The sequence below is a fragment of the Leucoraja erinacea genome, chromosome 4, assembly GCF_028641065.1.
Source record: "Leucoraja erinacea ecotype New England chromosome 4, Leri_hhj_1, whole genome shotgun sequence".
NCBI lineage: Eukaryota > Metazoa > Chordata > Chondrichthyes > Rajiformes > Rajidae > Leucoraja > Leucoraja erinaceus.
Window position 1 is genome coordinate 84,759,410 of NC_073380.1, and position 20,474 is coordinate 84,779,883.

The 20,474-nt window shown below is 47.1% G+C and overlaps 1 protein-coding gene across 4 annotated transcripts in view; it reads right to left on the bottom strand.

The window, feature by feature from the left end:
* The window catches only part of sntb1 (syntrophin, basic 1), a 130,123-nt gene that overhangs the window by 45,237 nt on the left and 64,412 nt on the right, over positions 1-20,474 (bottom strand). For all 4 annotated transcript variants that reach the window (XM_055634719.1, XM_055634718.1, XM_055634717.1 and 1 more), the window contains exon 3: positions 1,593-1,818. In XM_055634719.1, coding sequence (XP_055490694.1) covers positions 1,593-1,818 — 226 coding nt within the window. The remainder of the gene's footprint in view (positions 1-1,592; positions 1,819-20,474) is intronic.

Here is a 20,474-nt window from a genome sequence, read left to right on the forward strand (position 1 = left end):
AAAGATGTTATGTGGGACTGGAGGGCTTGAGTTATAAGGAGAGACTGGGTAGACTGGGACTTTTTTTCTCTGGAACATAGAAATACTCCACGTTTGCTAAAAGCATCCTCCCAAATACAGCAATGAGATAAATGACCTGTTAGCTGTTTCTTGTTTGAGGGATGAACTAAGCAAACACCAAAGGGTAAGTCCCTGAAATTGTGATCTGGCATTACTCACTTCCACTTGACGGAGCAGACAGGGTTTTGGTCTAATCTTTCTACAGTAGTGGAGAGTTGATGAGCTTTCAGTTCAACCTCTGTTCCTCCTCACTCTGATGCAGTCATTCTCAATAACCCAGAGCTTTTTAAACATAGCGAAGTGTGGAGAGGATGTTTCCACTAGTGGGAGAGTCTTGGACCAAAGGCCACAGCCTCACAATAAAAAGATGTACCTTTAGAAACATAGAAACATAGAAATTAGGTGCAGGAGTAGGCCATTCGGCCCTTCGAGCCTGCACCGCCATTCAATATGATCATGGCTGATCATCCAACTCAGTATCCCGTACCTGCCTTCTCTCCATACCCCCTGATCCCCTTAGCCACATCTAACTCCCTCTTAAATATAGCCAATGAACTGGCCTCAACTACCCTCTGTGGCAGAGAGTTCCAGAGATTCACCACTCTCTGCGTGAAAAAAGTTCTTCTCATCTCGGTTTTAAAAGATTTCCCCTTTATCCTTAAGCTGTGACCCCTTGTCCTGGACTTCCCTAACATCGGGAACAATCTTCCTGCATCTAGCCTGTCCAACCCCTTAAGAATTTTGTAAGTTTCTATAAGATCCCCTCTCAATCTTCTAAATTCTAGAGAGTATAAACCAAGTCTATCCAGTCTTTCTTCATAAGACAGTCCTGACATCCCAGGAATCAGTCTGGTGAACTGTCTCTGCACTCCCTCTATGGCAATAATGTCCTTCCTCAGATTTGGAGACCAAAACTGTACGCAATACTCCAGGTGTGGTCTCACCAAGACCCTGTACAACTGCAGTAGAACCTCTCTGCTCCTATACTCAAATCCTTTTGCAATGAAAGCTAACATACCATTCACTTTCTTTACTGCCTGCTGCACCTGCATGCCTACCTTCAATGATCGGTGTACCATGACACCCAGGTCTCGCTGCATCTCCCCCTTTCCCAATCGGCCACCATTTAGATAATAGAAAGGAGAAGATGAGGAATTTAGTCAGATGGTGAATGTGTGGAATTCATTGCCACAGAGGGCTATGGAGGCCATCAATGGATATTTTTACGGCGGAGATTGACATATTCTTGATTAGTACGATGTCAAGGGTTATGGGGAGAAGGCAGGAAAATGGGGTTGAGAGGGCATGATGGATCAGACATGATTGAATGGCGGAGTAGACTTAATGGGCCAAATGCCCTAATTCTGCTCCTTTAACATGACCTACATACTTAACTAAAGAACATTCCCAGTGCTGTCCCTGTGAGCATGAGTACATTTCCTCATGAACAATTTAAGCCGCATCTCAACTAGTTTAGAATTAGTTTAATCATAAGTATAAAGATGATGAGACAGCGGGATGATGGAGATTACCTGTTCTCTGGATCTGGGACCGTGAGGCCTCGGGTGACGTAACACATCTTTAGCGGGATGCTCCTCTTGTCCTTGGACTCGATGCGCAGGGAGAACGGAGGGGTGGAGGGCGACTCAGAGGCGGTGCAGCCAAGCCTGGGTGACTCTGGCGGGAGGGTTTCCCATCCAATTTCCGAAACCGGAGAGGTCTTCTTGATGTATGGAGTCGCCTCCCTCATGTACTTCACTGGAAGGGTAAAAAGACAATCGTTGGGTGAGCCCCTGTTCTCAAATCCCAGACCAAGCCCAATACACTCAAATCTCAGAGAATCTCTCTCAAAGCAAAATGTCACTGAAGTTACAGCAACCGTTGGCTTTGCTCTTCAATGAGTAGCCCAAGAACTAATCTCTCACAATGTAAATAACTGCAGCATCAACAACAACTTGCATGTTTAACGGGTCCTTTACTTCTGTCCCGACAGCTTCGAAGTGGGTGAACAAGTCATCGCAAGGCATGTCACAGGACCATTACTGGACAATGTCATCTGTATTCACCATGGGGAAGGGCAAGCGGATCATCTGGATCAGCTCCGTATTAAGACGGAGACAGTGGCGGACTTGCCAGGATGTCAGCTTGCCTGATGGCAAGTGGGCCCCTGATGAAGTGGGCCTCCTATATCAAGTGGGCCCTTGATGAAGTGGGCCTCCTATATCAAGTGGGCCCTTGATGAAGTGGGCCTCCTATATCAAGTGGGCCCTTGATGAAGTGGGCCCCCGTTGTCTCCTGGCAACCAATATTTTTAGACCCAGTCCGCCACTGGTCGGAGACACAAGGAGCTGCAGTTGCTGGTTTCCAAAAAAAGACACAAAGTGCTGGAGTAGCTGAATGGAACAGGCAGGACATGGCCAGGTGACGTTTCAGGGCCCTTTATCAGACTGATTGTAGAGCAGTAGGAGAGGGAGGTCAAAGTCAGACAAATGATAGATTGATAGAGGTGAGGGAGGGGTTTGGTTGGCCGATGTTTGGACAAAGACCAGAGATGAAAAGGAGACAAAAGGCTGTGAGATAATGAGAGAACAAAGAGCTTTTATATGTCGTGGGATACAGACAGATTGATAAATATCCAGCACCAGATGACAGGGAGAAAGCTGCAACCCTAATAGATTTTTTTTGCTTCGTCATTAGGCACAAGTGAGAAGATGGGAGGACAGCTGATGTATTCCCTCTATTTAAAAGCAACAGGGATAAGCCAGGTAACTACAGGCCGACAAACCTTACAGCAGTGGTAGGGAAATTACTGGAAATAGTCTTACAGTTTTAGATTATGCACACTTGAAGAGGCAGGGCTGATCAGGAATAATCAGTGTGGCTTTGTGCAGGGATATCCTGCCTCACTAATTGACCTTTTTGAGGAGGCAACTGCAAAGACTGATAAAGGCAGGGCGGTAGATGTAATCGGTATGGACTTCAATAAGGCTGCTCCAGAAGGTTACAGCACATGAGATCCAAGGTGAGCAGGTTAATGAGATCCAAGGCTGTTTTTTTTAATAGGAGGCAGAGGGGAAGCAATGGAATGATGCGTTTCTGATCAAAAGCCTATAATCAATGGTGTTCCACAGGGGTCAGTGCTGGGTCCCTTGTAGTTTGCGATATACTGTAGGAAGAAAGTTGAATGAATTTGCAGATAACATGAAAGTTGGAGGTGTTGTGGATAGCGATGTAGATTGTCAAAGGCAACAGCAGAATATAGATCAGCTGAAAATTTGGATGGAATATAATCCCAACAAGTGGAAGGTGAAGCATTTTGAGAAGTCAAATAGGGGCAGGATATCAACACTAAATGGTAAGGTGCTAAATAATATTGATGAAAAGAGGGACCTTGCGGTTCAAGCCGGCAGTACCATGTAAGTGGCAGAACAGATTGATGGGATTATAAAGAAGGCACATGATATAGGTCGGGCATAGAATATAAAAGTTGCCACCTGACCAGACACTGATTCGCTTGCACTTAGAATATTCTGTACAGTTCTGGTCGCTGGAAGATTCACCAGGATATTATTTAGATTGGACTCAGCAGCTGTGGAAAGCATCTTGTCCGGAAATATTACAATCTGGTTTGGGAATTGCTCTGCCCAGGACAAGAAGGCTCTGCAGAGAGTAGTGCGTTCGGCCGAACCTACTATGGGAACTTCACTCGCCCCCCCTGCAGGAACTATACATCAGGAGGTGCAACTCCAGAGCTAATAAAATCATGGGAGACCCCTTCCACCCCTGCAACGGACTGTTCCAGCTGCTACGGTCAGGCAAACGCCTCCGTTGCCATGCGGTGAGAACGGAGAGGTTGAGAAGGAGTTTCTTCCCAGAGGCAATTCGGACTGTAAACTCCTATCTCTCCAGGGACTAACTTCTGCAGTACTGCTTTTTAAAAAAAAATTGCTGTTATTTTCCCTTTTTCCTTCCGCCCACAATATTTAATATGTAAAATAATATGTGATTCCGTTCCATTCTGTTTGTAGTTTGTTTGGTTGTTTGTTTGTTTGTCTTTTTGCACAAAGTCCACGAGCATTGCCACTTTTCATTTCACTGAACATCTCGTATGTGTATGTGACAAATAAACCTGACTTGACTTGACTTGAGGACTTTAAGTACAGGGAGAGATTGAAAGTCAGGGTTTGGTTTCCATGGAGGGAAGGAGGATGGCCTCTTTTGCTTCTGCTTCTGCTTGTTTACTGCACACCCGCCAACAGCTGGGTTACCTCGTGCAGGTTTACGCTCGCATGGGCACTGGTTGCAAAAGGGTTATTTAGATTTTTATGTCGGCAAGTTTGGTGACATGATCCATGTCCAAGTTTTCGAGCTGTGACTTGAAGAGTGACCAGGTTGGTGCACACCTGGTGGTGTCAGGAAGGATGTTCCACTCTGGGATAGTCCATGGATATAGTGACTGTAGATAGCTATTTTTGTTGCGCTAATTCTAGTATAAATAAAGTGACCTGAGGCCTGTCTTCTGGGTATTGGATTGAATGAGGTGAGATATGTTACTGGGGATGATGCCATGAGTCTCCTCTTTACACACCTCTTGAAGGTATATCACATTATAAGAGGCAGAGATTAGGTGATGGAATCAAAAACAAGAGGGTACAGGTCTCAGGTGAGAGGAAGGAGTTTTAAAGAGAATTTGAGGGCTATTTTTTCTTCAACACAACGAGTTATTTATATCTTGAAAGCACTGCCAGAAGAAGTGGTGGAATCAGATACAGTCACTATGTTGAAGAAACATTTAGACAAACACTTAAGTAGCCAAGACATGGTCCTAAAGCAGGCAAATGATATGGGTGTCGATGAGCGGAAAGGTTGGCATGTTGGTGGACCAGAGGATTCTAAAATCAGACTTCAGAAGATACAATGGAAGGAGAGAGAGGTAGCGAAGTTTAGGGAGAGTACGGTAAAGCTTAGGCCGAGGTAACAAAAAGCACATCAGTCAGAGGTGGAACGATTAAAGTTGGATATGGTCTAGAGAGCAGAATTGGAGGAGCATAGAGGTCCGGTAGCATTGGGTCAGCAAACACGGGTAATATAAGGACATAAGGCAATGGGAGCAGGAGTAGGTCACTCCGTCCCTTTAAAATATCACACCATTCAAAATGACCATGTTCGATTTGTAACTTTCTCATCCTCTCTGCTGCACCAGGTTGCCATAACCTTTTCCTAATCTTTCAAACATTTAACTATTTTCTTTGATTACCTCAATTAATTAACCTCCGGGGTAGAGAATTCCCGAGCTTCTGCCACCCTCTGCAAGGAGTTCCTATACACCAGTGTTTTAAATGAGCTGTTACACTATATTATGCATCTTTTTTTTTGCAATACCTTGAAGGATTTACACACGGTGTGATTTGCCTGGACGCAAAAAAAGCTTTTCACTTGATCTCAGCCCGTGTAACAATAATAGACCAATTCCAATACCAATGGTGCTTCACAATCGCATCTTTGACTGGACTTTGGTTCGCAAACAGATATCAGGAGGCAGTCCAAAGCTCTATCGAGTAGGGACTGAGGATTGTCTCTGAGGCGGAGAGAGGGCAGGAGACATCTTGGGAGGGAATTCCAGAGCTCAGGACCTGGACAGCAGGGCTGCCAACTCTCACGCATTGAGCGCGAGACTCACGCATTTGACGAAAGGCTCACGCTCTCACGCTGATGACGCTCAAAATGTTTTAATATGTATATATAAATAAATAAACACAGTCACACTCCTCCACACTCACCAATGCGAAAGGTTTTCTGTCGGCGGGTTTCCCATATAGAACGAACAATTTAATTGGCTTAAGCCCATCGCACACTATTTATAATGGCATTGTAGACAGAAATGCTGGAGAAACTCAGCGGGTGAGGCAACACCTATGTCTAGGTTTGACCCTTCTTCAGACTGAAGCATTTCTACAGCATTTTTGTCCAGCGCTCCATAGATGCTGCCTCACCCGCATTCACATTCCCATGCAGATGGTGTGATAGGTGAGACACGGGGGGTGGTCCCAGCACCGCCCGCTCCTCTGAGGCACCGCTCACACCTCCCACCCTCTCCTCCGGTGGCTCTATGTCTGGTGGCCACTCTGTCCACACCACATGGAGTTTTAACCCCCGCCCGGAGCCAGGAGCGGACCGGGTGAGTGGGGGCGTTGATGCCGCCTCCGGAGCTGCGGAGATGAATCTCGGGCTGTAGCTCCGATGCCCGACCCCCGGGTCACTGTCCCTCACTCCCCCGGACCCCAGCTGGACACAGAGCACCTGGGCCGGCCCGCATTCCCGGGGAGGGGGGGAGGGGGGGCGGGAAATGCTCCCCGGACATCGCCAAGTCTCCGCTCACTCCGGGTGTTGTCACCGCTTCACTGACACACACTCTTACGCACAACATAACACACACCCTTGCACACACACTGGCACACACAAGGTTTAAAGGGATATGAGCCAAATGTGGATAAATGGAACTAGTTTAGATGGGGCATCTTGATCTGCATGGACAAGTTGGGATGAAGGGCCTGTTTCCATGCTGTAAGATTATGACACACTGTAGAAAGGGTGCAATTGCTCTCCAGAGGATCCAGGGACAATTTATTAACATATTGGCAAGGCTGACGGGGTGGGGAGGAGGGGGTGTTGTAGGGATGCAGGAGAATTACAGACATTTGCTCTACCTTCCCCTGATGTGTCATTAAATAGACGAAAAAAGATCTGAGTATTTCTTCATGTTATTCCGAGCTGGTTTCCAGCCATTATATTTTCATCACAGTTAGGCATTGAAGTCTCTCCTTTCATCGCCTGCAGATCTCCGATTTGCTGGTGAACTGTATCAGTGTCGGCCTGCGTGTTGTGCCTGCCTTTGAAGCTCGCCTTTGGGCTGCCGCGTACAGGAAAGGAGGAGGTGGAAAATCCTTTCCCATCAAAGCCAAGCCTGTGGCAGGCAGCGACAGATCAAAGCTGCAGCATCACACTTTGTGACAGAGTTTCAGCCACCCTCTCTTCCTCCCCAGTTGCGGACTCAGGCGGAGGTGCATTTCCAGGGGCGCTCCCTGCACTAACATGTTTGCACATGAGCCGCATGCACATATGCATGCATGTGACACACATGTGCACATCACCACACACACCGCATAGCCACACAACCTGCCATACATCCTGTGACTGAAGCCAAGAGTGAGAAGAATACCGTTTAAACTCTATTTTTTTATAGCACAACCTTTAAACTTTGGTGCTCCGTTGGAACTGAACTCCGCAAAGAGCTTACAGAGTGACCTTGGATCATTCTAATGTTTCAGATACCTTCAAAACTCTCCCTTCATTACTTTTGGCTAACGGCCAAACTAATGAAAGATTAGACTTGTCACACACATTGCAGTGCCGTGATGACAGTTTGTGTGTGGGTTACATGTTGAGCTACAAAGCAGTAACAACCCAAACAGTGTCCCACTGCACTTTGTTCTGCCCAGTGTATCTTGTCTTTCATATCTGCTCTGCATCCACCCCCAGAAATGCCCTTCAAAGAAAAACAATGTTTTCTTCAAATCGAGCAAACCTCTTGCGTACACTGTGAATTTTCCCACAGCAGATACAGATGCTGATAAAATACAGGGTTCTGCCATTGATCGCCCAGCTCCTCTCCCACCTTTCCACCAGTCCCTGCCATAGTTCAGCTCAGTGTCCACTTGTGAAGGTTATGAAGGCTCATTGAGAGCGATTTCACAAGTTACTTAAATCAGGTGCACATCTCAAAGTGCACTTGTGAGCCAGCGGAGGACGGGATTGCCTGCAAACCTGTTGCAGTTTGGGAAGCCTGCAGGTCTCTGTGTGCGCACATCCCAACCTTCCACAGCAGCCCACAGCTGAATACAACTAAACACATCCACACTCCTTACATTCACCCCTTTATGTATACGTCCTCCATTCCCAAATACACTGCTCAAATTAAAACACGCCCAAACGCTCTTAGACACGCAAGCAAAAACGCATCATGCAAACAAATATGCGTGAACACACAGTGGAACGATCAAAATAAAACCTGTAGTTACTGGAAACCTGAGAGAAAGAAAGAACAAACTGCTGGAAAGGCTCAGCAAGCCAGGCAGCATCTGTGCAGCATGCAGTTAATGAAATCCTTCATGAGATCAGGTTCTGTTGACAAATCTTGAATATTAATTCCTTCTCTCCACAGATGCTGCCTGACCTGTTGAACGTTTCTGTTTCGTTAAGAGATTTTAGGATAAATACATGAATATGCAAGAACTGGGGGGGGATATGGATTGTGTGAGGCAGGTCTTGGCATCATGCTGGGCACAGACATTGTGGGCCTGTTCTATTCTATGTACTATTCTGTGTTCAATTTCACAATGGAGTATTGCTATAAAAGTAATAGATGGTCTCCCAGCTTCATTTTGATAAAAATATAGAACATATTAAATGTTATTACATGGTATAAGTGGTTTATTGTGATGATGCCAGGAGCATCTGGCTTGAGCGCTGGTTTTGAACTGTCTATTTCACTTCTGGCTTTCTGTGACGTTTATCACTGAACTAATAAGGAGTTAGGGGATTTGGCCAAATCCAAAAATTTTGGAAATAATCAATTGATCTGAAAGAGGCCTGCAAGTGTAACTCGAGCAAACACATTTGCAGTGAGAAAACCCAACACAATGAGTTAAAAGCAATTGAAGCAATTGTATAGAGTCTACCCTTCCCATCGACAAATCAATGGAGGGGCAGAATCTATTGCAACTTCACGTTCCAAACCACGTCACTGCCAATGAGGTAACGTAACCCTCGCAATAACGGACCTCTGTGTGGCAGGTTTTGGTTATAGTGGACAGAGGCTCCCGTTGTACCCCCCCCCCCCCCCACCACCGACCGATGCATGTTTCTCCGATTTCCATCCAGGCCTTAGGCTAAAATCCCTCCCCCCCTCTGTTCCATATCCCTGTGGTCCGTTGTAGCCAGAGTTGATTTCAATTTTGGTTCAAATCAAAGTACAAAAGGTGGTACAAAGCATTGATGAAACGGCAGGGATTAGTGTGTGCAATTTTGGTAACTATGATTAAGTTAGAGAAGGTGCAGAAAGTATTCACAAGAACATTTCTGCAATTGCAGGGTTTGAGTTAGAAACATAGAAACATAGTTAGATAGATAGTTATAACGAAAGATGGATAGGATGGGACTGTTTTTCTTAGAGTAAAGCACATTCATAAAATAACTCCATGAATGACTGTTGCTGTCATTGATAGTGCACAGCAAGCTCCCACAATTAAAAGAACGATAACAATAGAACTAATTAGAACACTTGTGGGCCATGCAGTAAAGTCGTGGCTGACCTATCACCTCAGGGCCACTTGCAACACTAACTCCACAATAAATTCCCTTAATGTATAAAAAGGTGGCACAGTGGTGCATTAAAGTTGCTGCATTACAGCGCCAGGGATCCGGGTTCGATGCCGGTCGGTGCTGTCTGCACGGATTTTGTACGTTCTCCCGGTGACCACATGGGTTTTCTGCAAGATCTCCTGTTTCCTCACACGTTCCAAAGGCGTACAGGTTTGTAGGTTAATTGGCTTGGCATAAGCGTCAATTGTCCCTGGTGTGTATCGGATAGTGTTAATGTGCTGGGATCGCTGGTCGGTGTGGACTCGGTGAGCCGAAGGACCTGTTTCTGCGCTGTATCTCTGAACTAAAAACCCTGAGAACCTGCCGGAAACAGTTGGGCAAAATTCAGGAAGCAGCTCCTCGGTATATTCGTGACTGCTGTGTTATGATCATCACCGAATCCTGGCTTCACCCGGGGATACCTGATGCTAGCATGCAGCTAGCAGGTCGCTTTCTGCTCCGCGGGGACAGGACTATGGACTCCGGTAAGAGCAGGGGAGGGGGTCTCTGTATATACGTGCATGAGAATTGGTGCAACAACGGGACAATCATAGACAATCATTGTTCCCCTGACCTCGAGTACATGTCTGTAAGATGCCGGCCTTTTTTTCTACCGAGAGAACTAACAGTCGTGATTGTCACGGCTGTGTATATTCCACCTGACGCCAATGTAAACAAGGCGCTCTCTCTCCTGCTGAACACCATTAACGAACAGCAGCGGGACCACCCCGAAGGTGTTCACATAATCGCAGGGGACTTTAATAAGGCCAACTTGAAGACTGTACTGCCGAAATTCTACCAACATGTCAAGTGTTCTACTAGAGGGGTGAACACGCTGGATCATGTTTACACCAATATCAAGCACGCGTATAGAGCCATCCCCCTCCCCCAACTCGGCCAGTCAGACCATCTCTCCCTCCTGCTCTCTCCAGCCTACACCCCCCCCAGACGCAGTGCCAGGCCCACCATAAAATCTGTTACAACCTGGCCTGAAAATGCACTCTCCAATCTACAGGACTGCTTTACCCAGACAAACTGGGACATATTCGAACACCAGGACCTGGAAACTCTCACAGAATCGGTGCTGGACTATATCAAGTTCTGCATCGGAAATGTGACTGTAGACAAAAACATACGGGTTTTCCCAAACCAGAAACCCTGGATGTCCAGTCAGGTCCGCACACTCCTCAGAGCCCGCGATGCTGCCTTCAGGTCAGGTGACAGAGCTCTGTACAGGGCTGCTCGAGCCGACCTGAAAAGTGGTATTAAAAAGGCCAAGGCGGATCACAAGAGGAGCATAGAGTCCCACTTGTCCAGCAATAATACACGGGAGGTATGGCGGGGCATACAAGACATTACCAACTACAGAGGCTGTGCCACAAAGTCAGAAGACCTGAGTGCGCCGCTGGCAGAAAAGCTAAATTGCTTCTTCTCCCGCTTTGAAACATCACAACAGCAGCACTCACCTGCTACAGCCCTGTTCCCACCCTCATCTGGCTCCTGTACTACCCCACTCACTGTCGGGGAACACGATGTCAGACGGGTGCTCCTGGCAGTGAACCCCAAGAAGGCTACCGGCCCAGATGGAGTCCCTGGTAAGGTGCTCAAAGCGTGCGCCCACCAGCTCACTGCCATCTTCACCAGAATTTTCAATCTCTCCCTGGCCCAGGCAGTTATTCCGTCCTGCCTAAAATCAGCCACAATCGTCCCTGTGCCGAAGAAGTCTCCCATCACCAGCCTTAATGACTACCGTCCTGTTGCCCTCACTCCGGTAATCACGAAGTGCTTCGAGAGATTGGTCCTCCAGCACATCAAGGACTATCTACCACCAGACTTCGACCCCCACCAATTCGCTTATCGCCAAAACAGATCCACAGAAGACGCCATCACCGTAGCTCTCCACTCTGTGCTGAGCCATCTGGAGCAGGGGCAGAGCTACGTCCGGATGCTCTTTGTGGATTTTAGTTCAGCCTTTAACACAATCATCCCGGACATCCTCATTGGTAAACTGGTCACTCTCGGCCTCCCCACTGTCACATGTGCCTGGATTAAGGATTTCCTCACAAACCGGCCCCAGACTGTGAGACTTGGCCCCCACCTCTCCTCCACTCGCAGGTTGAGTACCGGTTCCCCACAGGGCTGTGTGCTAAGCCCCCTCTTATACTGTCTCTACACCTACGACTGTAGTCCGGCCCACAACAACAACCGCATCGTCAAATTTGCTGACGACACTACTGTGGTCGGACTTATTTCAAAGGGAGACGAGGCAGCCTACAGAGAGGAAGTCCTGAAGTTGACAACCTGGTGCTCAGAAAACAATCTGGCTCTGAACACCAGGAAAACAAAAGAGCTCATTGTCGACTTCAGGAGGCACAGCACCGACTTAGTCCCCCTACACATTAACGGCGAGTGTGTGGAGAGGGTCAACACCTTCCGGTTTCTCGGCGTCCATATCGCGGCTGACATCTCCTGGACGGACAACACGACAGCGGTCATCAAGAAGGCTCAGCAGCGGCTGCACTTCCTGAGGGTCCTCAGGAAGCACAACCTGGACTCTAACCTGCTGCTGACCTTCTACCGCTCGTCCATCGAGAGCCTGCTGACATACTGCATTACAGCATGGTATGGCAGCTGCACCATGACAGACAGGGAGAGGCTTCAGAGGGTAACCAGGACAGCGCAGAGGATCATTGGTTGCCCTCTCCCCTCCCTGATGGACATCTACACCTCCCGCTGCCTTAGCAGGGCAAAGAAGATCACCAAAGACAGCTCCCATCCTGCGTTTGGACTGTTCGACCTGCTGCCCTCTGGAAGGCGCTATAGGTGCATCAAATCCAGGACAAACAGACTCAGGAATAGCTGCTTCCCGAGAATTATATCTACCATAAATTCAAATCCACACATGCACTGACTACACCGCCCAACAGGACTTCCATCTGTATATATGTATGTAGCGCCGTAGAATTTGTGCACCTATTCCCCCCCCCATCTCCCTTCTGTTTTGTTTTTCTGTTTCTTGTTTTTTGTGTAAAATTGTATGTATGCACTGAGTACGAGCAGCTTTCAGTTTCACTGTACATGTATAGTGACAATAAATGGCATATCTATATCTATATCTATCTATCTCAAAACAAGATGCAGCACTTCACCATCTGCCTGGGTGATGAGGCAGGTAGTCACAGCAAGGACCAAGGGGCAAGGCTTGGGCTCCCAGCCCAGGAATGTGAACACATCCTAAAGCCGTGTTATCAGATTCTGTGATCAAGTGCCTTCGCTCCTGACAGGAATTGGAAGGCTCAATGAAATATAAGCATAATCCAGTTTCGAAGCAATGAGTGAAACAAGGCTCAGATGTTTCACCCAAACCAGGGCCAGAGAACGGGGTGAGTGGAGCCAAGAATAAATGGGTAGGGGAGACCTTCCTTCTTTCCTCTGACCTTCCTTCCATCGAGGGGATTTATCGCAGTCGCTGCCTCAAAAAGGCTGGCAGTATCATCAAAGACCCACACCATCCTGGCCACACACTCATCTCCCTGCTACCTTCAGGTAGAAGGTACAGGAGCCTGAAGACTGCAACAACCAGGTTCAGGAATAGCTACTTCCCCACAGCCATCAGGCTATTAAACCTGGCTCGGCCAAAACTCTGAACATTAATAACCCATTATCTATTATTTGCACTTTATCAGTTTATTTATTCATGTGTGTATATATTTATATAATGGTATATGGACACACTGATCTGTTTTGTAGTCAATGCCTACTATGTTCTGTGTGCTGAAGTAAAGCAAGAATTTCATTGGCCTAGCAGGGACACATGACAATAAACTCACTTGAACTTGAACTTAATTCCTTGCTCTCAGAGAAGCAAGTGGCGGCAGTGGATTCCCAATAAACCCATGCAGGATGCTGCCTGTCCTCTGGAGAGCTCTTACCCTCGAGCTAAAACCTCAGGGCAAACCCTATATTCAGAGGGAGCCACTTTTTCAACAGCACCTTCCATAAGACCACAAGACATAGGAGCTGAATAGACCATTCAGCCCATCGAGTCTGCTCCTCCATTCAATCTATTTTCTCTTCTCAAACCCATCTCCTGTCTTCTCCACATGACCTTTGATGGCCGAACTAACCAAGTACTTATCAATCTATGTTTTAAAAATACCCAATGACTTGGCCTCCACCGCCACCTGTGGCAATGAATTCCACAAATTCACCACCCTCCGGCTAAAGAAATTCCCCCTGATCTCCATTCTAAGCTCGCACCATTCACGGAGATGATCCATGGTCCCCGACTTACCCTGGGAAAAGTGCACAACAGGATCCCAAATTCACTGACAACGAACAGACCATTTGTTCAAAAAGGAGAATGTTTGAAGGACTAATGAGGCCATAACACTGGGGAGCAGAACAAGAATCCAGCCATTGGTACAATCTGTAAAATGCGCTGCAGTAGCTCATCCAGCTTACTCCTAGCCTCGCCCACACATGACCTCTTCCAATGTCAAGGCGGTCATTGGGGAGTTAATGGGAACGCCACTATGGGTAGGTTCACTTCCAAATCACCTTCCATCCTGACATGGAAATATATGGCCATCCCTTCATCCTCACCGGGAGCTCCCTCCCCAACAGCACCGTTGAAGCACCTTCACAAGCGGCTCTGCAGCAGTTCAAGGCAAGTACACTAGTACAGCTGGTAGAACTGCTGCCTCACAGCACCAGAGATCTGACCTTGATCCTGACCTTGGGTGCTCTCAGTGAGTGGAGTTTGTACATTCTCCTTGTGACAGCGTGGGCTTTGTCCGGGTGCTCTGGTTTCCTCCCACATTTCAAAGATGTGCAGATTTGTAGGTTAATTGGCTCCTGTAAATTGCCACTGGTGTACAGAAAGCGAAAGTGAGACAATTAGTATGCACGGGTGTGCGATGGTCAGCATGGACTTAGTGGGCCGAAGGTCCACTGCTACATCTATAAACTATTGAGGGGCAGTTAGAGATACCACTGCTATATCTATAAACTATTCAGGGGCAGTTAGAGATACAGCATGGAAACAGGTCCTTCAGCTCACGTCCACCATCGATTACCCGTTCACACAAATTCTACGCTATCCCATTTTCTCATCTACCCCCCCCCCCCCCCCCCCCCCCCCCCCCCCCCCCCCCACTATGGAAATTTACCAACAGCCAACTAACCGTTTAACCTGCATGTCTTCAGGATGTGGGAGGAAGCCTTGATGAAACCCACATGGTCACAGGGAGGACATGCAAACCCCATACAGGCAGCGTATTTCCCTCCACAGATGCTGCCCGACCTGCTGAATTCTTCCAGCATTAAAAAAAAAAAAATCTACTTTATAAATTCTGCTTTACACATCAGCATGGAATGGAAGGAAGATTCAATGAGTTGAATCCTGCAATGATTAAATTGTGGCTTCTTAATTTATATTTTCTCCCAATATGCAAGGTGGCCATTCAACCCATCGAGTCTAGGGTGCCTCTCCATACCCGTACGTATCTACCAGATCTCCTATTCTTGCAATCCAATGGCACGAGGGGCGGGCATAGTGTTGGGCATTTTTTTGAGTGTTGGTCAGAGCTCTGGCCAGTGGTGAATTCACTTGGCAATGCCAAGAGGTGCCAGCACTCACTTCCAGCCATTAAACAATGCTTTGTGTATGTTTGCAATCCCCAACACACCATCATCACACTTCACATCTTGCCCTGGCTGCCTGCTGAGGGTGTCTGCTTAATGTGAAATGCAACGTACTGAAGTTACTTTTAGACATAAACTGTAACTATTTTTAAGACCAGGCCCTCAGGGTAAAACAATTCCCAGTTCCCTGTTTTCTTTTAAAAAGAAAGCATGGAATTCCATTGAAGCCATGTGTGAAACTGCAACATTACAGCTTCTAAACCAACTCATTAAGTTCTCTATGGACGAGCCATTCTCTCCCTCCCTCGCATGGAATGGATTCTCTGAAAACAGACCCAAAGGCAGAAACAACTTAACTAACAGCAGAAAGTGCAGGAAATCCACAGCGGGTCAGCGCAACGCTCGACTCTGCTTCACTCTCTACAGATGCTGCCTGACGTGGTGAGCTTTTTCATGCAACCTCCATTTCCGTTTCTGAAACAACATGGTTGTCTGAGCCTTTATCAGAGCTGGTGGTATTCTCCTGTGGACTTAACCTGGCAGCAAGGCAGGTTTGTCTTTCTGCAATGCCTTTTGCAATCATAGGACACCCCAAAAGGATGCTTGGCCAATGAAGTGTCTTTGCTGTTTTAAGGCAGAAACACACACCAAACAAGCATGCACAGTTGCGTTGAGTTTATTGTCACGTGTACCGAGGTACAGTGAAAAGCTGTTGTTGCGTGCTAACCAGTCAGCCAAAAGACAATACGAGATTACAATCGCGCCATCCACAGTGTACAGATGCATGATAAAGGGAATAACGTGAATAATATTTAGTGCAAGATAAAGTCCAAACATCAAAAGATAGTCGGAGCGTCTCCAATGAGGTAGATAGTAGCTCAGGACTACTCTCTAGTTGTTGGTAGGATGGTTCAGTTGCCTGATAACAGCAGGAAGAAACTGTCTCTGAATCTGGAGGTGTGTGTTTTCACACATCCACAGTATACTCTTGCCTGGTATAGCAAGCACAGCAATCTCCCATAGAGTTGGAAACTCCCTGGACCATCCATTTATAATAAATTGCTTTGTCTCATGAACTCCTGTTGATGCCTTGCGTGTCACAATCCACTGGAGGTGCTCCAGATGCCAGCTGCTGCTGGTTAAGACATGGATACAGGAATAGCCATCTTTGTGCTCTTTGGGACGCGAGCGATCACAGGGAAAAACATGCAAACTCCACACAGATAACATCGGAGGTCAGGATTGAACTGGGGTGACCAGCAGTGGCTCTACTGGCTGTGTTGCTGTGCCACCTCTTTCAATAGCTCCACTCTACTTGTATGTTCACATGAAAGAGAGCAAGTTACATAGGAAATGGGAGCAGGAGTTGGCCACCAGGCCTCTTCACCAGCTCCACCCTGGCAGATCTACCTCAGTGCCATTTTCCTGGACTTTCCCTGTATCCCTTAATGTCCAGAAATCCGTCGGTATTGGTTTTGACCAAACTCAATGATGGAGCTTCCACAGCCCTTAAGGAAAGCAAACCCCAAAGAATAATTGTCTATGTATGAATACATTTCTGTTGAACCCTCATTCTGAGACAGTTCCTCATTCTCCCAGAACCCTCAGCCAGGTAGGTTAATCCCCTGTACATCCAGCCAGCCTGCTAAGCCTTTATGAACTGTGTGTGTTTCAATGAGACATCCACTCATTCTCCTGAACTCTCATCACTATCTCTAAACTAAACTAAATTTCAGTCCCCGTGTACTCAACCTCCTCTCATGCAACAATCCACCATCTCAGGAACAAGTCAGGTGAATCTTTTCTGCATTCTCTCCGCCAAGTATATCTTGTCTTAGGCAAGGTGATTTAAACTGTGCCCAATGCTCCAGGTGTGATTGCACCAAGGTGCTATTCAATCGCAGTGAGATTTACTTACTCCCACGTTCAGTTTCTCATCCAAAGGTGGCAACTCTGACATTGTAGCATGACTCGTGAGAATTGCATTTTCACAATTAACCTCCCTGGTTACAAATGACCTCACAATTAACTACCCAACCCCTATCTTGCTGTTCTAACATTATCTCCCCGCCACCACAATCAGTCTGAAGAAGGGACCCAACCCAAAACGTCACTTATCCACATTCCCCAGAGATGCTGCCAGACCTGCTGAGTTACTCCGGCACTTTGTGTCTTTTTTTTTGTTGTAAATCAACATCTGCAGTTCCTTGTGCCTGCACCTTATAATGTTAGTTGTGGCTCTATTGATAACTTTGAAGAAAATATTATTGGGCTTGTACCTCTATCCCAGCCCCACCACAGGGTACTCAGGGAGCTCTGCACCAACATGTGCGTTTGGAAGACGTCCTCCCCCCAAAGGTTCTTCTCTCCATTATCAGTAAAACAAACCGAGAACTCATCTTGAGACTCTCATCAGACTTGCCAGCTCAGCATGTTATCAGAACATCTTCTGAAGACACAATTCTGTGTGGAGTTTATGCATTCTCCGGGTGCTCCGGTTTCCTCCCGCATTCCAAAGGCGTGCGTGTTTCTAGGTTAATTGGCTTCTGTAAATTGCCCCGTGTCTCGGATGTGAAACTGAGGATTGGTGTGAGGATGACCTTTGGTTAGCATGGACTCGCTGGGCCAGAGGGCCTGTTTCCACGCTGTATCTCTAAAAACGAAAAACAATTGCCCTACGCACTCAACAACACTACTTCTGTCCCATTATCTCAAAGATCCCATTCAGATCAACAGAGTTGAATCTTGGATTGATGTGATCTTTCAAAGACATGGCCAGCATGAAAAGTCACTTAAAGTCAAGGAGGCGAGGTACTTTAGCTTTATTCACTCATGAGGGCGGGTGTTGCAAAGACTGTGTTTATTGCCCATCCTTCATTGCTCTGGAGAAGGTGGTGTGAGTGACTTCTTCAAACTGCAGCAGCCCTCCTGGTTGAGGAAGGAGGAGTTCCAAGATGCTGACCCAGTGACAATGAAGAACGGCGATATATTTCCAAGTCAGGTTACCGAGCTGCCGTCACCTGAATACTGCCGTCCTTCTTGGTGGTAAAGGTTGCAGGTTTGGGGAGAGCTGTTGGCGAAGGCTGAGGACAGGAGCACTCAGTGGGCTTTAGGTAACTGTATGTAGGTTTTGGCCTCCCTTGCCTATTAATGTCATATGTGCCAATTGCCACGGTTGCTGCAGGAGAGGCCACAACACTTGTGAACCATCTGCACCTGATTTTCCTGTCCACATTCTGACGGATGCAGACATGGGTGACATTTATATCTGGCTTTATCATAGGCAGACTGCCATATCGTTGGCTTAATCCAATGCAAATTCTTTCCATCGCAATTCGCATAGGGTGTGCCTGCACTTTCCTTAAATTAATAATCTTTGCTTTGCATCATCTACTGTACCATTCTACTGTTTTTTTTTTGTTTTGTTTTTATTGCTGTTTTTTTTTCCTTTTTCCTTCCTCCCACAATATGTAATATGTAAAAGAATATGTGGTTCTGTTCCATTCTGTTTGTAGTTTGTTTGTTTGTTTTTTGCACAAAGTCTGCGAGCATTGCCACTTTTCATTTCACAGCACATTTCGTATGTGTATGTGACGAATAACCTTGACTTGACTTGACTTGTCCCAGTGAGCTGTTAAACCGAGAGAAGATGTTTCAGCAAGAATATACCCAGATGGAAGAAGACGTCCCCAAAACCGGGAAATGGAAGGAGGAGAGAGTCGGCGAAACCAGTGGACGCTGGACAAAGGGCCGGTAGGAGAAACAGCTCCCGTGCTTTCAAGGTCAAGGGGGGGTTCCTGGGGTTAGAAGGCTGCAGACCCGGAGAGGAGAAGGATGGCTCGCTGGCGAATCGAATAAGGTGATGACTGCAACGTGCTTTTATGGCCAGCAGCACCTTGGACTATAACATGGCGCCAAAATCTGACGACTATTGCATATGGAATCAGTGGGTTGTTTCTGTACATGTGGTACTTATTCAGGATTGTCTTTATGTAAGGCAATAATCACACTGATTTACATGCAGAACACATATTTCACTGTAGCCATCTTGGGAAGCCAAGTTTCAGAATGAGAGGGGGAATGGGGGGGGAGTCCCAGAAGATGGCATCGCAGAGCAACTGAGGGTCCTCATCCTCAGCATGGGCTCCCCCATTCGAGCCCAGCAGTCATCTCCAGCCAAAGAGCTTACCGGAAAAAAACAGTAAGCCGACACTGCCTTACGGAGAGAGTCCACGGGCCAGGGATGTGGTGCAAACAGCCACAGGCTGCAGCCACTGTCTCAGTGCAAGCATTCTCACCTCAGTCGGAGACTTGGGCTTACACTACATCACCTGCAGCGCTGTTGAGTGTGCTAAATTCTAGATGAGATGTTAAACCAACAACCCAAGTGCCTTCTCCGCTGGACATGAAGGATCCCACAGCACTATTTCATTCTTCCATTATGAGCAGTTTTGGGCCCCAAAGCTGGGGAAGGATGTGCTGGCATTGGAGAGGTTTCCAGAGGAGGTTCGCGAGAATGATCCTGGGAATGATTGGGTTAACAAATGGTGAGCATTTCACGGCACTGGGCCAATGCTTGCTGGAGTTTAGAAGGATGAAGGGACCCCTCATCGAATACTGAATACTGAGAGGCCCAGATAGAGTAAATGCAGAGAGGATGTTTCCACTCATGGGAGAGTTCAGGACCAGAGGTCAAAGCTTCAGAATAAAAGGACGTCCATTTAGATAGATAAGGAGGAATTTCTTTTGTCAGATGGTGGTGGATCTGTAGAATTTATTGCCACAGGCGGCCGCGGAGGGTAAGTCATTGGGTATATTTATGGCGGAGATTAACACCATTTTTGATTAGTACGGGTGTCATGAATTATAGGGGAAAGACAGAAGAATGGGGTGAGAGGGAGAGGGATAGATCAGACATGTTTGAATGGCAGAGTATAATTGATAGTCCTAATTCTGCTTCTGTCATTTATGAAATTATGAATTTACCGAGTCCTGGATGATCCTGGATGATCGGGACGGCAGTGGGCAGGTGCTATAGACCTGCACAGGAAGGTAGACGCTCCTGCCCCCATGAGTCTCGAGTAGATGGGGCTCGTCAATCAGGGAAGGCGGTCCATCTACGAGAGGGAAAACTCTGATTTAAAACCTCCACTGCCTTGTGGCCATAACCAGTTATGGAAAAGGCTCCTGGAGTAAACCTCAATAAAATCTGGAGTTGAAGCCCCTAAGACAGTTCGCGTTGTCTACAACCGCGCTCTGGCAGCTCCTGCGACGGTGCTGGTGCCAAACTGTAATGGCCCTGCTGTTCCTTTGGATCGATCAGCGACGTGGAGAGGGGGGGACGTGCT